Source organism: Lycorma delicatula, chromosome 1 (genome assembly GCF_047948215.1).
Source record: "Lycorma delicatula isolate Av1 chromosome 1, ASM4794821v1, whole genome shotgun sequence".
Taxonomy (NCBI): Eukaryota; Metazoa; Arthropoda; class Insecta; order Hemiptera; family Fulgoridae; genus Lycorma; species Lycorma delicatula.
The window spans coordinates 325,487,516-325,506,267 of NC_134455.1; the positions used below are offsets into that span (position 1 = coordinate 325,487,516).

General features: G+C 30.6%; 1 protein-coding gene across 3 annotated transcripts in view; it reads right to left on the reverse strand.

Annotated features, from left to right (window-relative positions):
- The window catches only part of ninaB (neither inactivation nor afterpotential B), a 51,516-nt gene that overhangs the window by 24,621 nt on the left and 8,143 nt on the right, over positions 1–18,752 (reverse strand). For 2 of the 3 annotated variants that reach the window (XM_075382068.1, XM_075382065.1), the window contains exons 2-4: positions 14,836–14,947; positions 14,097–14,243; positions 1,236–1,380 (exon numbers count right to left, since the gene is read on the reverse strand). In XM_075382068.1, coding sequence (XP_075238183.1) covers positions 1,236–1,380; positions 14,097–14,243; positions 14,836–14,947 — 404 coding nt within the window. The remainder of the gene's footprint in view (positions 1–1,235; positions 1,381–14,096; positions 14,244–14,835; positions 14,948–18,752) is intronic. The other variant, XM_075382067.1, reaches the window with a different exon arrangement.

The window sequence follows — 18,752 nt, forward strand, 5'->3', positions numbered from 1 at the left end:
AGTAATGAGCTCTCATTGAGAACTTTTCAATGATATATCATAAATAGTACTTATTTACACTGGTTCCAGAGTTATAGCCAAATAAAATTTTAATTAATGAAATATTTGGATCTTCGGGAAGGCACATTGGTTCAAATCAGACTTCAACTCGTTTTTTTTTAACTTTTTTTAATTTAAACATATTGATTTATTAATAATTATTAACCTCTTGTTGTAAAAAAAGTTTTACGTTGAATAATAATTCAATAACAGAAAAAAAAAGAAAAATATCAGAAGTTTTTAATGAAATAAATTTTATGTACTATTCATTTTAAAAAAATGTGTGTATGTAATTTAATAGGCATACCAGAAAGTCATATGTTATCCACATCAGGTTTTTGTACATTAAAGTAGTATTAGTTTTGCCAGGTTTTATGTTTTATTATCTATAAATTTATTTATTTTTGCAAATTTATCTCAGTATCAATTTAAATTTCCACTTCCTAAAGTAAAACTGTGGCAGGTACTGCTTGATATTGTGGGTTAGGAAAATCAGCTTATTAATTAGTCTAAATCATACAGATTTATTCTTATTTTGCTTTCTTTTATGTTTCTAATGTTACTTCTCAAGGTGTTCTAGTTGTGGTGGAATCATAATGTAGAAAGGATGCAATAATATTCTGCTATGTAAATACGGAGTATATTTTTGAACTGATAAATCTTTAAAAAAGAAATCATAATCATTGATAATACTGATAAAAACTGGCATTTATCAACTAATATTCACTTAGTAATACAAATATTACTTCAAAGACTGCATCATTAATTGATTTTCCAATTTAATGTTTACCTTAACGTAATGTATTTAGATCAAAATTTTTTTTGTGAAATATGAATAAGTTAATATACAATGAGAACGAGTTAATATTTAATTATCATTATGTAAAAAAATCCCTGAAAAAATCAATTTCTGGATATTCATTGATAAAATTAGAAAGATTGATTTTTCTGTAATAATGGCTAATTTTTACTAGTCAAGATTAGTAATAAATATACAGTTGATAGTTCAGGATTGATATTTTTATGTGCAATGTTTATGTTTAGAAATTTTGCCATTTCATTGTTACAGAAATTTACAGTATTTTCAGTTTTCTACAGAGAATTAGAAGAATATTCTTGAAACAAAGCATAGTTTTATAAATCTACTCTCATAAAAATTAGTAGAATAGCAAAATAATACAAGTACTTCAAATTACCCTTTCCATTGAATCTAATGTTTGTGGATCAATTCGATGCACTACTGAATTTTCTGCAAAAGCATAGAATTCATCTCCAAATGGATAAACAGAAATATTAGCATTATCAGACAGCATTTCACCAGGATTAAAAAGTACAGAAATTCTGAAAAAGTTGAAATTTACAATAATTTATGTGTTAAATGGATTAAGTATAATCTAGCTAAAACTAAAAAAAATATTCATAGTATACTTACCTTAGGGGTTAAACAGTTCTCTGACAACCATTCTGAAATTAAAACGTTTTGGTATATTACAGGAAATTTTAGTAAAAATTTTGTGTTGAAAATCATGAGGATATTTTTGAAATTATCACCAGTTTTATATAAAAGCTATCTTTGGTTTTAGAAAGTGATATCATTGACCGTGTACATCAGTTGAAAAAGTATGAAAGTCAGAAAAAATTAGGTATTGCCAGGGGAAAACAGGAAAACATGAGAAGAGGATATAATATATAACTATAATAATGCTGGTCAATAAAATTTAATTTTTTGTTTGTTTAATGAGTTTGAGTGGCTGATTTTTATAATATTTTTTATACTGATTTTATATATGTGTATGCTAATAGTTTTTTTCTATTGGGCTCAGTTTTTTTTAATTGAAATTTCTTTTGAAACAAAAAATGTATGGTGAATGTAATAATACATTACATGCATTTTGTACTCACCTAAAATCTATTTCTTTTGGATTTTCTGCTGTAATTTGCTGTAGGTAGTTCCCTCTTTAGATTCCAATGGTAGTCAGTTAACATTTTTGGTTCCATTTTCCATGACATTGTGTTTCCATTATAGATATCTCGTGGTGATAGCTTCTCCATGTTCATCACTGGTAGTGCTGAGATTGTTAGGGAAAAAATCCAAATGTGAATGTAGGAAATGGATTTTGAGTGACATGTTACACCCAAGTTCTTTGCTGTTTTGAAGGAGTTCACTCCTTCTCTGTAGTTCTCTGTATTTACTGCCTTTATGGTTTCCAAGGAACTTGTTTATCACATTTTGAAATGATTTCCATGCAGCAACCTCCAAGTCATTCAAACGCCAGATTTAGTTTTCATATTTGTTCAAAAAATATACCTTCTTTTATTTTAACATTGCTTATATTAGGGAATTTGTTTTTCAGAAACTGAAACCCTGCATGATTATGATCTATTGCTTTAAAAAAATTTTTGAATAAACCTAGCTTAGTGAGTAGTGATGAAAGATAAAACTTTTTCTCATTTTACTAATGCATGACTAACAACATTCTTCTCTCCTATAGTCAATACCTCTCTCTTTGGCCACTACTCTTTTATGCAATAATTTTTCCCATCCCTACTGTCTCAGTCGCACTAAAAGTAACAAAACTTAGTGTATCCAAGATACAGACCAGGTAAAAGCACTATTACTTTCAGATCTCCACAGATATGCCATAAATATTTCTCATACTGAATCCTGCTCAATACAAGTTTCATATTTTCATAAGACTCCATGTGAACAGCGTATGCTAATGGTATTGATGGGTATTTATTTCCAATGTGGAGTAGAACAGCTTTCAAACAAAGCTTTGATGAGTCAATAAAGTTGCCATTTGTCAGGATGGTGCATATGTCCCAAAGCTTCCAGTAAAGAATCCACATTATTACAGTATTCTTAGTTTTCGTACTTAGAGAAGAAATGTTCAAATTCTGACTGTCTGTCATGGAAAGCACTTATTTTAGTGTTTGGTTGTAAAAGATGTCATCATTTCTGTCTTGATGCCAGTTAGTACATCTGCTTGATTCTTTGATAAATTTAGATCACAAACCAGATCATTTAATTCTGACTGATTAATAAAATAGGGTTCAGAATATATCTATTTTCTAAAAAGTATGGATCTCTTTCTTCATCGACTGATAAGTCAGCACAAGATTTGGCATTTTCATTTTCATCAAGTTCCATGTTTCTGGTGGTACTGGAATTGAAAGCTCTTGGCTATGTGGCACTGGCAACATGGCAGAAGGAATATCAGAGTATTTCACAGTACATCTACTTTTAGCTATTATCCCAAATATCTTTATTACTTAAAAATAACAGTCTGTGATGTGATCCTTCAGTTCTCTTCAAACCATTGGAATTGCAAATGGTATGTGAAAAGATCCAGTTAGACAACCAGTCAACAATGTTGCACAAGAAGCACATCAAATATGAGGAACTTAAGATTTGTCCTGATCACCTAATTTATAATCAAAATGCAGTTCATGTGAGTTGAGTTATATTTTATCAGTTGAGTTATATTTTTTTTCTGTGACTTCAACGTTACCTCACCACAGATGTAGTAGAAATTGTTTGGATGATTAATGTGACTGTGAGACATGTTAATACACCACAATAACTAATATTATTTAAAAAGAAACACTTTATGAACACACTAATTTAATAAACATACTCACTTTACTGAAAAACGTATACCCACAAATACAAAAGCCAACTACAAAACTGAATGTTACACACATGAGAACTCACACTCGAATGAGAATTAAAAATATTTTATCTAGTCTGCATGACACTTTTTAAGTAAATATAATAACAGAAATAACTAATGACTGGATGATATGTTAATAGTAAGGTGAAATTAGGAAGAATTAGTTACATTCTTATTCATTTTAATTAGTGTGCAAATAATAAACATGATGAGTAATGTCTACCAAATCATTGTGACAATTTATTACAGAGACTGTAATAAATAAACAAAAGCTATTTAGTTGATAAATAATATAATAAAATACATTCACAAAATGCTAGTTTATGAAGTTCATGCATGATACTACCTGAAAATAAGAATGGTAGTTACAAAAAAACTAAGCCTGATAGAAGAATTCTGATTTCATTTGAAATGAGCATGTAAAATATTATAAGAATCACTTATTCAACTCTCATTAACAAAGTCATTGTTTATCAATGTAATCAAAACATTAGAAGTGCAAATTTGCAATTTTGATTATTCTGTTACTTATTTAGATTATAAAGTCAGATATTATAATTCTTATGAAAGCATGGATTTTGTTGTGATCTGGAGAATGTAATTTTCTTCAAACTGATAAATTTGAGTTCATGCTTCTTGCATTTATAATGGATGCAGATATGTAATCCTTTATTACAATAACCAAATTAACTGTATTTTACAGTCTGATCGATGAAAGAAATGGATTCTATTATAGTTACATGTTTGTTGAGGAATGTATGTTTTAGCCTAAAGGGAAATTAATTGTAAGTGACATGGTGTTAATGAAGATGTGTTGATTAGGCCACTTTAGGATTTAGTTAAAGTTGAATTTTATTCAATGCTTTGGGTAGGATAGGACAATGATTTAAGTACTATGCATGTTGAGTGTTTTCTGAGTCGGGTTATGAGAATTGTTGGGGCTATTGTTATTGATAATGGCATTAAGATCAGTGAGTAATGTGCATGTAATAAAAAACTAATTTTGAGGAAAATTCACATTATGAGCAAATAATAACTTAACTGTGGAATTGATCTTCTCTATACCATGAAAATGATGCAAATAATTTATTTGAGTTTTTTTATGATCTGATTACATTAAAAAATCAAGGAAAGTTGAAATAGTTCACGTAAGGAGCAAAACTCATTCTCAGATCATGAGGTAACTACTGGGTCGATTAACTTGGTAATACTAAAATAATACAAAAAATAAAAAAGGGACCGAAATGTATTTAGTTTGCAAACAGTGAGAGAAAGGATTATTAACTGGTAAAATTCTTCCAAGGAAGTTATTGTCAACTGTTCAGGAATAACTCTGGTAATACTAGGTTGTAATGGACAATTAGAAACTAAGTTAATGGGTAAAAACTCAGGATCAGTCTCGGGCTCAGTTTTGTTTCTCATCTTTATTAAAAATTTATATTCACTGGTCTTAAAGAATCTATGCAGGATTTTTCTGATAGTTACTGTTATCCAATGAGGATCCAGATGTATCTGACATGTCAAATTTTGTTCAGGCTGATATATACATTCTGAGTATATGGCTTTGTTATAATAGTTTGGGTACTAAGTACTTGTAAAACCAAATATTAACAGTACTATTGAAAATAATACAATTACTATTTAAAAGTGATTTGTTCATTTAAATGTTAATAGGTCTGTGTTTAATATACCTTTCCTCTTTTTTGTTTATCTTAAAACCCTTCCTTTAAAGTATTTATTTGTCTTTAAAGTGATAGATTTTTTGTGATGAGTGAGATTTGGGAAGAAGAGGTTATTATTGATATGGATGAAAACAGAGCTTTGATTAGAAATTGAACCATGATTAAGTTTTTCCACAGCTGTTTAAATGGAAAAACACTTTTATTTTTGAGATGAACAATTTTTGACAGAGCCCTTCCTTTTTTCTGTCTTGTAAATTATTTAGTAGACTGGAAATTTTTTATTAAAATATGATTATTTAGTTTGAAAAATATAGAAACTAATTACTTTTTCCTTGTGGTAATTTAGCTTCTTTATTTTTGAAACAGTGTTATGTATATTAATGTAATAAGTAAAACCTTGCTAAATTTTATAGTTACTATATGAAGAAGTATTCTTTTTTATATAATTAATTGTTATTTTATTCTTACTAAGTAATGTTATGAGGACTTCTATGTGAAGATGATGTAAATAATTTTTTACACGCCGTACGGTATTTATTAACAAAAATGTTTAACATATATCTTATTAAGTATGTTTATTACTTAAAATGGTTTTAAGTGATAAATAATATTTTTAATTAGAAAATATAGATTTTTGCTAATTAGATTATTTAATTTTGTGATAAGATGAATTTGCTATCGATAGATTTTTTTTTAAAAAGAAATAAATAATGAAGATTTATTATTAGGTTTTGATGATGGAGGTATTTACAAAGTTCAAAGGAGTATTTGTGTGGTTATAAAGGAGACATACAGATTATAAATTATTTCTCATCAGCTTAACAACAGAATTCAGAATTTGCTTATCGAGCTCAGATTTTGTGTAAATGCCAATCCTACTTTCCAGCAAGTACATATCCATGACAATGCAAGTACAGTATATTATTTATTTATTGCAGCAGTTAAGTTGCTAAAAAAAACTATAATTTATTTGAGTTGATAAATAATCTTGGAAGCAATAGCTATTATTAGTTTCTGCTACATTTGTGGTGACATAACATTAACTTCCCAGAGAAGAAATATTACTACTCAATTATGAACTATATTTTTGATGTAAAGTAGATGATCAGGACAGGTCCCGGGCTCCTCATATTTGCTGCAATTCATGTGTAAAGCTGTTGACTGGTTGATTGAATGGATCTTGTCACATGACATTTGCAATTCCAATGTTTTAGAGAGAATCAAAGGATCACTTTACACACTGCTATTTTTGTATAATGTAAATATCAGAGATAACAACTAAGACTATATGTACTGTTAAATATCCTGATATTCTCTGTGGTATAAAAGCAGTGCCTCACATTTCAGTTTCTAATTCCAGTACCTCCAAAAATACAGAAATTAGGTGAAGATGAAGCTGCTGATGTTGAAGGTCATGCAGATTTATCAGATAATGAACAAAGGAGAAACCAAGTCTTTTTAGAAAATACATATACTTAACCACACTTTAATAAGTCAGAATTAAATCTTATTTGTGATCTAAATTTATCCAACAATCAAGCAGAAATTCTCACATGATGACTGAAAGAGGATGGATTCTTTTACAACACAAAGTAAAATAAGTGCTTTTCATAACAGGCAGTGTGAATTTGAAAATTTCTTCTTCCAGTATGATGACTAAGTTTACTGTAATGATGTGGAATCTCTACTAAAAGTTTTGGGACATATGCACCATCCTGATGAGTGGCATCTTTTTATTGACTCTTCAAAGCATAGTTTGAAAGCAGTTCTGCTACATGTTGGAAATAATATACCATCAATCCCTTTAACTCATGCCTTACATTAAGGAGTCATGTGAAACTTGTGTTGGATATGATTCAGTATGAGAAACATTTGTGGCAAATTTGAGGAGACCTAAAAGTGATGACACTGTTACTTGGTATACTAAATTTTGTAGCTTCTTGTATGAGTGGGACAGCAAAGATAGTATTCATTATGTTAAAAAAGAGGGGCTAAAAGAGAAATACTGACTGTAGGAGAAAAGAATGTGTGAGTCCAGCACTAGTAAGAAAGCTATATTTGTTGGAGTGCAAATAAGAAAACTAATGAATAATATTAAATTTGAAGACATTTTGAATGATTGTGAGGTGCTACATGGAAATCTTTTAAAAACGTTGTAACAAACAACAAACAAACAAACAACTTCCTTGGAAATCATAAAGAAAATAATGACAGAGAACTTATAACAGCTGTTTAAAGACAATAAGCACTTTGATGTAATATGTCAATAAACATCCACTTCTTAGATTCTCATTTGGATTTTTTTCCTACCAAACTTAGAGCTGTGAGTGGCAATCAGGGAGAATTCTTTCACCAGGAAATATACACCATGGGTACATGCTGCCAAAGAAAATAGAACCCAAGAATGCTGGTTGACTACTGCTGGAATCTCAAGCCTAATGTACCTACAGCAAACTACACCAGAAAATCCAAAAAGAAGCAGATTTTAGATATGTAGAAATTATAGTATAATATTGTTATGCTATTGTAAAGAGTAGTTACTGATGTGAATGTGCCATTTATAAATAATTTGCTTAAAACTCGCCACTTCAAAGAAAATCGTAACATGATACCCTATAATAAATAAATAACTCGTATCGTATACTTTTGTATTGCATCATTTTTACTGTTTATGTATAACAAAGCCTTATTTTAACCTACTTGAAAAAACATATACTTTCAAAAAATAAATAAATTACTTCACATACATCTTGAACAAAATATTGGGCAGAAATAATTTTATTTGTAATAACAAATTAGTAGAACATACTATAATAGTGAGTCATAATTATATACGGTGCAAGTCATTGCAAATTAATTGATGTGACTTTTGGAATACATTGCTTTGGCTGCTGGTGTGAGAAGTCGCTGAGTGTGATGTTAAGAGCAGTGAAGGGGATGCGTAGCGTACTATGGACCGGCCTTCATGTATTACATACACTATAGTAATGTTCATAGCATACAGTTTTTTGCCCGATAACTGGAATACTTTTGTTACAAATTGAGGTAATGAAAAAAAAATGATGTTCGCAGTTTTCAAACTTTTTCACATTTCAAACCCGCTTAGTCAAATTATTTGAAAAGCAGTAAAAAAAGTAGTTTTCTTTATTTATTTAATTGTTCTTCAGCATTTTTTAAAGAGAAATTATCCTCATAATGAAATGAGTTGCGTAGTTTGACAGAAAGTATAAAATTGAATAAAATAAAACTACCACAGTTATTTATTCATCGTTATTAAAAAGCGAGTTATTAAATTTCTGACTAGTAAACAACATTTAGCGCGACTAGTGTAGGTACTGACCGATCCTGATAAAGAACAAAAGCATTTTCATTGTAGATAAAGACATCACCTTTGAATAAACACAGTATGTAACAAATTTTTTTTTGAACATCTTTATTCCATGCGAAAGCAGTAGAGATTTTTCTAAATCTTTGTCAATTAAAAAAAATTCATGTTTTGTTTAGATAAGTGTAATTATACGTTGCGCATAGTAATTCACGAAGTAGATAATGAAACTTGTTATTGTACCGTAATTTGAATATATGTTTATTTTTAAATATAAATTTGATAATTTCAGTTAAATGTATTATTTCCCTAATCCGATTTTACTCGTTCATTAATCATACTTTCGTTACTATTTTATATTATACATATTTTCTTGATAGTAAGGGATAAAAATTTATTGCTGTAGATTTTTAATAATTGCATGTTTTATTTATTATTCTGAAAAAAAAAACATTTTTAGCGAAAATAAAATATCCATATTAAAATTTTTTTTTTTAACAAATACATATTTTGATTATTCTTTCTAAGATTCTTTTGAAGTATTTTCTCGAATGATTTGAATCATTGCTAGTTGATTTTGATGATAACCTTATTTGCACATAAGGCTCGCTTTAAGTTGATACTGAATTGAAACTTGTGAAAAACTTTCAAACCGGGCTTATGCAAACAGAACCTTATTTTATAAAATACTATACGATGATTAAAAAACAAATGACTGCAACAGTGTTGACCTATTAACTTAATTTTATAGGCTAATCTAATTTAATCTGTATCAGTATTGTACGTTACGACTGTTCGTAATTTAATATTTACATTTCATTTGCTCACGTTTAATCAAATGTGCTGTAATTGTCTATATATATTCAGTTTCAATTTGATTACATTCCTCTCCCGATAAAAAAATATGAAAATGTAATATCTAAATCAAGCCTTTTTCTGTTTTAACAAATAGATTGTAAGTAGTTTAATACTTTTTTCTCTAAAGCGTTTTTGAACTACTTTCTCAAAAGTGTTGAAACATTTTGTATTTTTAATTATCTGTTAAGTGTTATAACCAAAATAGTTTTATTCTATTATTATTTATATAGGAGACGCAAGTCATCCTTGAAATAATGTATCAGCACTCATGATATAAAGTCCGCCTGTGATATAAAGTTAATCAATCTTACTGCCTCTATTAATCCTGAGACCTTGCCGATGGTGAGGGAGCTTGAGTGATCAGTGATACAGAGAGCTGGACCGAAGGTGCAACCACATTAGAGAGATATCTGTTGAGAGCCAGACTACGGAATGATTCCTGAAAGAGGGCAGCAGCTCTTTCAGTAGTTGTTAAGGGCGTAGGCCAGGAGCACTTAAACGGCCATATCAACATCACTCAATCTTCTGAGTAGTGCACAGCTGAAAGCAATGGAAAACTACAGCTGCTTTTTTTCCAAGAAAATGTAACTCTCTGCATTTTCATGTAACAAGGATGGAGGCGCCTTCCTTGGTAAAATATTCTGGAGGTAAACTAGTCCCCCGTTTGTATCTTCGGGTGGGGACTACTAAGGAAGGGATCACCAGAAAATTAAAAAATAACATTCTACGAGTCAGAGCGTGGAATGTTAGAAGTCTAAAAAAGGTTGGTAGGTTAGAAAATTTAAAGGGAAATGGATAGATTAAATATAGATGTAGTAGGAATTAGAAAGGTTCAATGGGAAGAGGTAAACAACTTTTGGTCAGGTGATTTTATAATAATTAACTCGGCTACAAATAGAGGGCAAGCAGGAGTAGGTTTCGTAATGAACAAGAAGATAGGGAAGAGAGTAGAATATTTCAAAATGCAGAGCAATAGAATCATTGTAATAAGGATAAAGTCAAAACCTAAGCCGACAACAATTGTTAACATCTATATGCCTACAAGTGCCCATGATGATGATGAGTTAGAGTGTGTATATGAAGAAATTGAAGAAGCTATTAAACACATAAAAGGGGATGAAAATTTAATAATAGTTGGAGACTGGAATGCAAGCATTGGAAAAGGCTAGGAAGGAAATATAGTGGATGAATATGGGCTGGGCAAAAGGAATGAAAGGGGGACCGACTTATAGAGTTTGCCAACACCCACTTTAAAAATCACAACAGAAGTATATACACATGGAAAAAGCCTGGTGATACTGTAAGGAATCAGATAAATTATATCATGGTTAAGCAAAGATTTAGAAAGCAAGCTCGTCGACTGCAAAGCTTACCCTGGAGCAGACATTGATAGCGACCATAATTTAGTGATAATGAAATGTAGATTGGGATTTAAAAACCTGAAGAAAAGGTGTCAGATAAATTGGTGGAATTTAGTGAAGCTTGAGGAAAAGGAGGTAAAGAAGATTTTTGAGGAGGACATTGCAAGATGTCTGAGTAAAAAAGATAAGGTAGAAAATGTAGAAGAAGAATGGAAGAATGTTAAAAAGGAAATTCTTAAATTAGCCGAAGTGAACTTAGGGGGAACAAGGAGAACTGGTAGAAAACCTTGGATTTCAGACGATATATTGCAGCTGATGGATGAACATAGAAAATATAAGAATGCTAGTGATAAAGAAAGTAAAAGGAACTATCGATGATTAAGAAATACTATAAACTGGAAGTGCAAACTAGCGAAAGAAGAGTGGATTAAAGAAAAGTGTTCAGAAATGGAAAGAGAAATGATCATTGGTAAAGAGATTGAGCATACAGAAAAGTTAAGGAGAATTTTGTAGTACATAAATTAAAATCTAATAATGTGTTAAACAAAGAGGGTACAGCGATTTATAAAGGAAAGGTCGATAGATGGGTGGAATATATCGAAGAGTTATTCAGAGGAAATGAGTTAGAAAATAGTGTTATAGAGGAAGAAGAGGAGGTCGAAGATGATCAAAGGGGAGAAACAATACTCAGATCTGAGAGCATTAAAATATTTGAATGGCAAAAAGGCTTCTGGAATAGACAGAGTACCTGCAAAATTACTGCGCACGCAGTGCAGTTGAGGAAGTGATAAATAGATTATACAAACTGGTGTGTAATATTTACAAAAAAGGGGAATTTCCATCAGACTTCAAAACGAATGTTATAGTCATGATACTACAAAAAGCAGGAGCAGATAAATGTGAAGAATAAAGAACAATAGCTTAACTGGTCATGCATCAAAAATCTTATCTAGAATTCTTCAAAGAAGAATTGAAAAGAGAGTGGAAGAAGTGTAAGGAGAAAATCATTTTGGTTTCAGGAAAAATATAGGGACAAGGGAAGCAATTTTAGTGCTCAGATTAATAGTAGAAGGAAGATTAAAGAAAAAATCAACAGACTTGGCATTTACAGACCTAAATAACGCATTCGATAACGTAGATTGGAATAAAATGTTCAGCATTTAAAAAAAAATTAGGGTTCAAATACAGAAAAAGAAGAACAATTGTTAACATTTACAGGAACAAAACAGCAACAGTAGTAATTGAAGAACATAAGAAAGAACCCATAATAAAAAAGGGAGTCCAACTAGGATGTTCCCTATCTCCATTAGTTTTTAATCTTTACATAAAACTGGCAGTTAATGATCTTAAGGAACAATTTAGATCTGGAGTAACAGTACAAGGTGAAAAGATAAATATGCTGCGATTTTCTGAAGATATAGTAATTCTAACTGATAGTAAAAAAGATTTAGAAGAAACAATGAATGGCATGGATGAAGTGCTACGCAAAAATTACCACATGAAAAAAAAAAACAAAACGAAAGTATTGAAATGTAGTAGAAAAAATGTAGATGGACCACTGAATATAATAATAGGAAGAGAAATGATTACGGAGGTAGAAGAATTTTGTTATTTGGGAAGTAGAATTATTAAAGATGGATGAAGCAGGAGTGATATAAAGTGCCAAATAGCACAGGGGAAATGAGCCTTCTGTCAGAAATATAATTTCTTTACATTAAAAAATTAATTTAAACATCAGGAAAACATTTTTGAAAGTATGTGTTTAGTGTGTAGCTTTATATGGAATGAAACTTGGATGATCGGAGTACCTGAGAAGTAAAGATTAGAAGGTTTTGAAATGTGGTGCTATAGGAGAATGTTAAAAATCAGATGGATGTATAAAGTGACAAATGAAGAGGTGTTGTGGAAAATCGATGAAAAAAGAAGCATTTGGAAAAATATAGTTAATAGAAGAGACAGACTTATAGGCCATTTATTAAGGCATCCTGGAATAGTCGCTTTGATATTGGAGGGACAAGTAGAAGTGAAAAATTTTGCAGGCAGGCAATGTTTAGAATATGTAAAACAAATTGTTAGGGATGTAAGATGTAGGGGCTATACCAAAAATGAAACGACTAGCACTAGATAGGGAATCTTGGAGAGCTGCATCAAATCAGTCATATGACTGAAGACAAAAAACAAATCAATCTTACGTGCATCACCGTCATTCTTTATACAACAGGTGACTGGATGAGTAATTAACATTAGTACTCTTAGAGAAAGCAACTCTAAATTTAGCGCCTCTTATAGCTCAGATATTTTACATAGATGATCCACAACAAAGGCTGGGATAGATAGTGTAAAGCGATATTGTAGAAAAATTCTTCTTGTAGAGAAAAATGATATGCTAACACTATTCAGTAGGGGAATTCATTCTTAAAAAGTAGGAATGATTTTAATTCTTACATTCGTTGAAGGTTATGAAATTGTTTATTACGGTTAGCACTCATTAATATGTATAGTTAATTTTTTTAAATTTTTTTTAAAGAGGTGAAGAACCCTATTTACGGGCGCCGAAGCAGTGTCTGACACGCTAATAGGTTCCGCAAGAAGATATTAGTTGCGTATGTGTTCCTGCGCACTACCGACTAAACCTTCACCCATGGCTACCCCCTTCCTGGTACTGCTGGTGTGCATTTCATCAGGAAGGGGATAGTACGTCCATATACACAATCAAACACCACGCCGAAAGTCACACACACGAACAAGATCACATACGGCATAAGCGCACCATACACGCAACACAGCATAATAAAACCACAAACTACACACGTCGCTACACATCCATCCCCTTAACAACAACAACCACATTCGTAAAAACTTACTTCAGCATACAAAACCAACACACCAATCGCATACTATGCACACACATACAATCGAATCATAGACACATTCCTCAACAACACATACCCACTCTTAAACAGTCACTGAAACAGAACGCAGTTTCTAGGACAAACGTTACTATCGGTGACATACCTACAGAACGAAGTTTCAAATCCGGCCGAGTTATATTTGCTAATACATATTTAAGTATTATTACGATCTGATAAAAATTGATGATTGATGATTCCTGTTTTAAGAAATAACGAAAGAATTAAATCAACCTATTTGGACTTACCTGTGAAATATTGTTTGGCATGGATCTGGAACACCGGCGGTACCAAATTCAGTGACTATTATGCGTTGTGCAGCGTGATTTTTTTTGAAAGTATTTGTTTCAACGAATTTGCATTGGTATTTTACTTCACCGTTCTCTATCCCAAATCTGAAAAATTCATATTAAGAATGCTGATATGTGTTTTTGTATGAAGAATTGAACAATAATCTTTGTACGTATTTCTCTGTTCGGGCAACTCAAAAGGTGCATCGCTAACATCTGAGTAAAAATGTAATTTATAAACAAGATTATGCCTCTTCATTCTGCTTGGTACGAAGAGAAAGTAAACAACTACTTGCACTTTGAAATGATGAATTTTTAAAAATAAATTTAAAATGTTAATACTACAAAAATAATTTAGGAATTTAAATTGGATATTCTAGAACTTATTTGATGTTTCATTCTTCTAAGGATATTAAGAAATAAAATTGGCCGATATATGATTATAAGATAAGTGATATAAAATTCATTAATATTTCAAGATAACATTTTTCTCATATCAATTATAATATTTTTGTTGACTTTGATAATAATACTGCTAGCTAGTTACTAAAATTTAACATGGAAACTGTCCTGTAAACCGATCTTCTACGTATTAAACAATACGGTAATACCCATACAAATTGAACGGCTATATAAAAAAAAGTATTTATTGTAATTTTTTGTTTTTAAAGTAGTAAATTATCGATTTTCTTTTTACCTGTGGATTAAAGCTGATCCATCAAATAGGTGCTGAAAGTTCTCGTTTCCAACTTGTAAACTTCCGGGGCCATTGCGTAAGAGAGTACCTTTTAACCAGTTTGGGATCTTTCCTAAATTTATAAAATGCAATCTATTTATTTGCAGAACATGAACACACAAACAAAATATAAAATAACTTGATATATAGCGTTATTAATTGCTAAATAGATAAATTAATCAACAATTATATCTAATTGTAATTTATAAATATTTTATTTTATTTATGCAACCCACTTAAATATTATGCTGTAAAACCCTTCTTTTATGACACTCTACGGAACGGGAGAAAATGTTGTTCAGAATCTTTGTCATTTAAGATTGCATTTTGTTTTAGAATATCTAATATGTATTTTTTTAAATCTATATTTAATAATCTCATAAAGTAGAGATTAAAAATCCGTACACTTAAAGAGAATAAAAATGTGTAATTACATAACAATTACTAGGGTTCTTTCAATTGTTCAACAGCTGTAAATTAGTTGGAATATTCTGAAATAAAAAAAAACCCCAAAAAAAGCACTTGAAAAATCACACACAGATACTGTAAGTAGTATTGTTCAGTTCATCATAAGCCTTTGATTCTACTGCACATAGGAAAAACTGTTGGCTAATAATTTTTCTTCGAAGGTTAATGCTTGAACTTAAATGAAATACGCGGTGGGTTAAAGTCGGTTTCCTGTGCGTAAAAATTGAAGTTGTAACAAAGGAAAATTTTGGTTTTGCAGTCGATAACAACAATCTGTTGATAAAATTACTATTCAATTGCCAAAAGTCAGTTCATTTTAGTATATATGTCGACAATGATGTCGTTTAAGTACACAAAGAAAGAATAATTTATGCTTTGTATGTAATAGAAAAATAATAAGGATAATGCTGCTGTCCATGAAGAATTACACGTGAGGTCTCTAAAATATTTTCTACCAATCCGTCAAAATTTGGATAAGCCAAATATAAAATTTTAAAGAATCGAAGGCATTAGAGATGTCCGTGTTCAGAACGGCTAAGAACGTTTTGCACTTTAGAAAAGAATTTATTGCTGAGACATTAGTAAAGAGCACTCTAACGACGATCAAAAAGACTTTTCTTAGGTTGGAAATATCCAGATAAACTTTACGAAGATTCTAAAGAAATTGAATTCTAAAGGTTAAGTGTTAAGGGCCGAGATTACTTCATGCATTTCTTGATAATTTTGACAGAAGGATAGAATTTTGTTAGAAATTCATTATTCGTTGTGAAGCAGGTCTACATTTCTCTAGCTGAATGATACACGTTGATGAAACATGCTTCAAATTGAATGGCATAATAAACCGCCATAATTGTTTTTATCGATCTGATGAAAATCCTCTCATAATCATAGAGAAGGAATTTAATGAATCAAGAGTTCATATTTGGATTGAGATCACAATTAAGGACGTGTTGGGGCCTTAATTCGACTCTTTGGAACCTGTTAGACAACTCTTTGTTTGACATCGATCGTCTATATGTCCAGCGGAATGGGACCTCCTCTCTATGCTCTTAAAGTTAGAGATTACCTCAATTAGACTTTTCATGAACGGTTAGGATGCCAAAGAACATCGCTTAGCTATCACATTCTAGTGATAGCTAATGTACTTTTTAGAGGAATTGTCAAATACATGACATTTTCTTCCAATCCAAGTGACTTGAACCGCCTCAAGCTGTCGATCGTATAGCTCGGGATAAATCTTTATCGGAAAAAGTATATTTCTACAGTTTCTAAATGCTGTCACAACGTATAGTGACAGAAGGATGACACTTTGAATACTTCCTCTGTTATGTAATAAAAATAGAATCATAAAAGTTGTTTTTATTTTAATTCTTAACTATTAGTAATCGGGGAAATCTTCTAGCCAACCCAGCATTTTAAAACATTTTTATTTGGAAATTCAGTTCATCCGTGGCATAGCAATGATTAATTTGTATTAATATATTCGTTTTCTTCCGAAGTTATCAAAACGAGAAAAGTTTTTATTTATTTTTAAAAACTAATATTTTTAAACTGGCTGATTATTGGAACTGGTTGATCGAGAAACATTCAAGTCTGGAGAAAAACGAGAAAAGATTAGTTATTATGAAGTTATTAGAGTATTTTTTTTTTGCGCATTTCACACTGCATTAAGTCTGCAGTTGTTGAAAAGTAAACAAAAAGGGTATCTCTTTTTTTAAAGAAAAATTTCTGTTATTAAATGAAACTGCGGAGTTTAATAAAAAAAAAAAAAAACAAAAAAAACTGGTCGGTGACCGGGGAATAAAATAAGACTATATGCAATTTTTAATACTAATATGAAGCGATGTAATCAATATTAAGCTGGAAACTCATCGGTAAAAATAAAGCTCTACTAGTATAGTATCGGTTTTGAGTGGCGATTGGTGGGGAGTAGTAGACAGGGAAGTCGGATGATTAGCTATACTTCTAAAAAGACTTCTAAAAAGATTTTTGTTTGAAACAGCTAAGTTCCTAATTCAAATTCCAGTATACTCTGGCGTTTCGTTTTCATTTTCTAATACGAGACGATCTAACAAGATAAATTAGTAAAAAAAAATTAAATATTGACGCCAATTAACTAAAGCTAGTTTGTGAACTACGGTTACGGCCAAATATTTCACGTTAGATATTTGACGATAAACAAAACTACACTATTTTCGTATGAAATTTATTCTGATGATTATTTTATTATTATTATTATTATTATTAATTATTTATTATTATTATGATTATTTTATATTGGTTGATTAGTCACTTCATTTTTTAACGTTGTACAAAAAATTTTTTACGTGGGAAGGTATAAAACGTTAAATTAATGAGAAATTCGCCGAGAACTGAAAAAAAAAATTACTTAAAAAAATTTATTCCAGAAGTGGGGCTTATAGTGAGATTTTGCGGTACACATACTAAGGTTATTATATGTTTTTAATATAAAAAATATAGCATCATCATTTTAACTGGTCTTTACGACTCCATAGAAGCTACTAAAAGTAAAAAAAGAAAAAAATAATTTGAGCAGTCAGAGGAAGGCATTAGCTTTTCTTCCAATCTTGGTTTGATATTAATATTGCAAGTTTTTCTCTCTTTCTTTTGTTATTTATTTTATAATCTATTTAGATAGGTTGATACCCTGCCCTTCAGTATGCGTTTGATTGAGTGTTTTATGTTTTTTTTTTTTTTTTTTTTTTTTTACTTTAAGTATTATTATTATAACATTTTTCAATTTTTTTTTATGACGTGCTTCATATGGATATAAGTATACCAACTCCCTTTGTATGACGTAAATTTCTCAGTATGTTAATCTTAATCAACAAGAGGTTAATTTTGTCGAGCAAGAAAATCAAATTTGGAGGTGTGCCATCTATGAAAATGAAAAAAAAGAGTGTTGTGCTGCAATCGGCAGCTGAAGACGGTTCGATTACGATGAAAGATATTGTGGAGTTACTGAATGAAATCCGCAGAGAAAACCGGGAAATGGAGAGAAATTTGGAGTATTCGATCGAATCATGCCACAGGGAAATCGGGGCGCTATAAAAAAAAACTCGAAGCTCAAGAAGAAAAAATACAACACGTTCTAAGTTTGACGATTTGTCAGGTGAGCTAAAACGGAAAAGAATTATAATTTAATTTTGCTAAACAGAATTAGTAAACTTGAACAATATTCTCGTGGAAGTAATTTAGAAATATACGGTATATCCGAACAGAAAAATTAAAATTTAGATTTAGTAATTTAAAATTTTGCTTAAGCTCTTGCCAATATCTGAAAGTGACATAGATGTGTGCCGTAGGCTGACAAACCGAACCCAAAAAAGATCGGCTACGATTATAGTTTGCTTTACCAGAAGATCCGTAAAAAATGGCATCTTAAATAG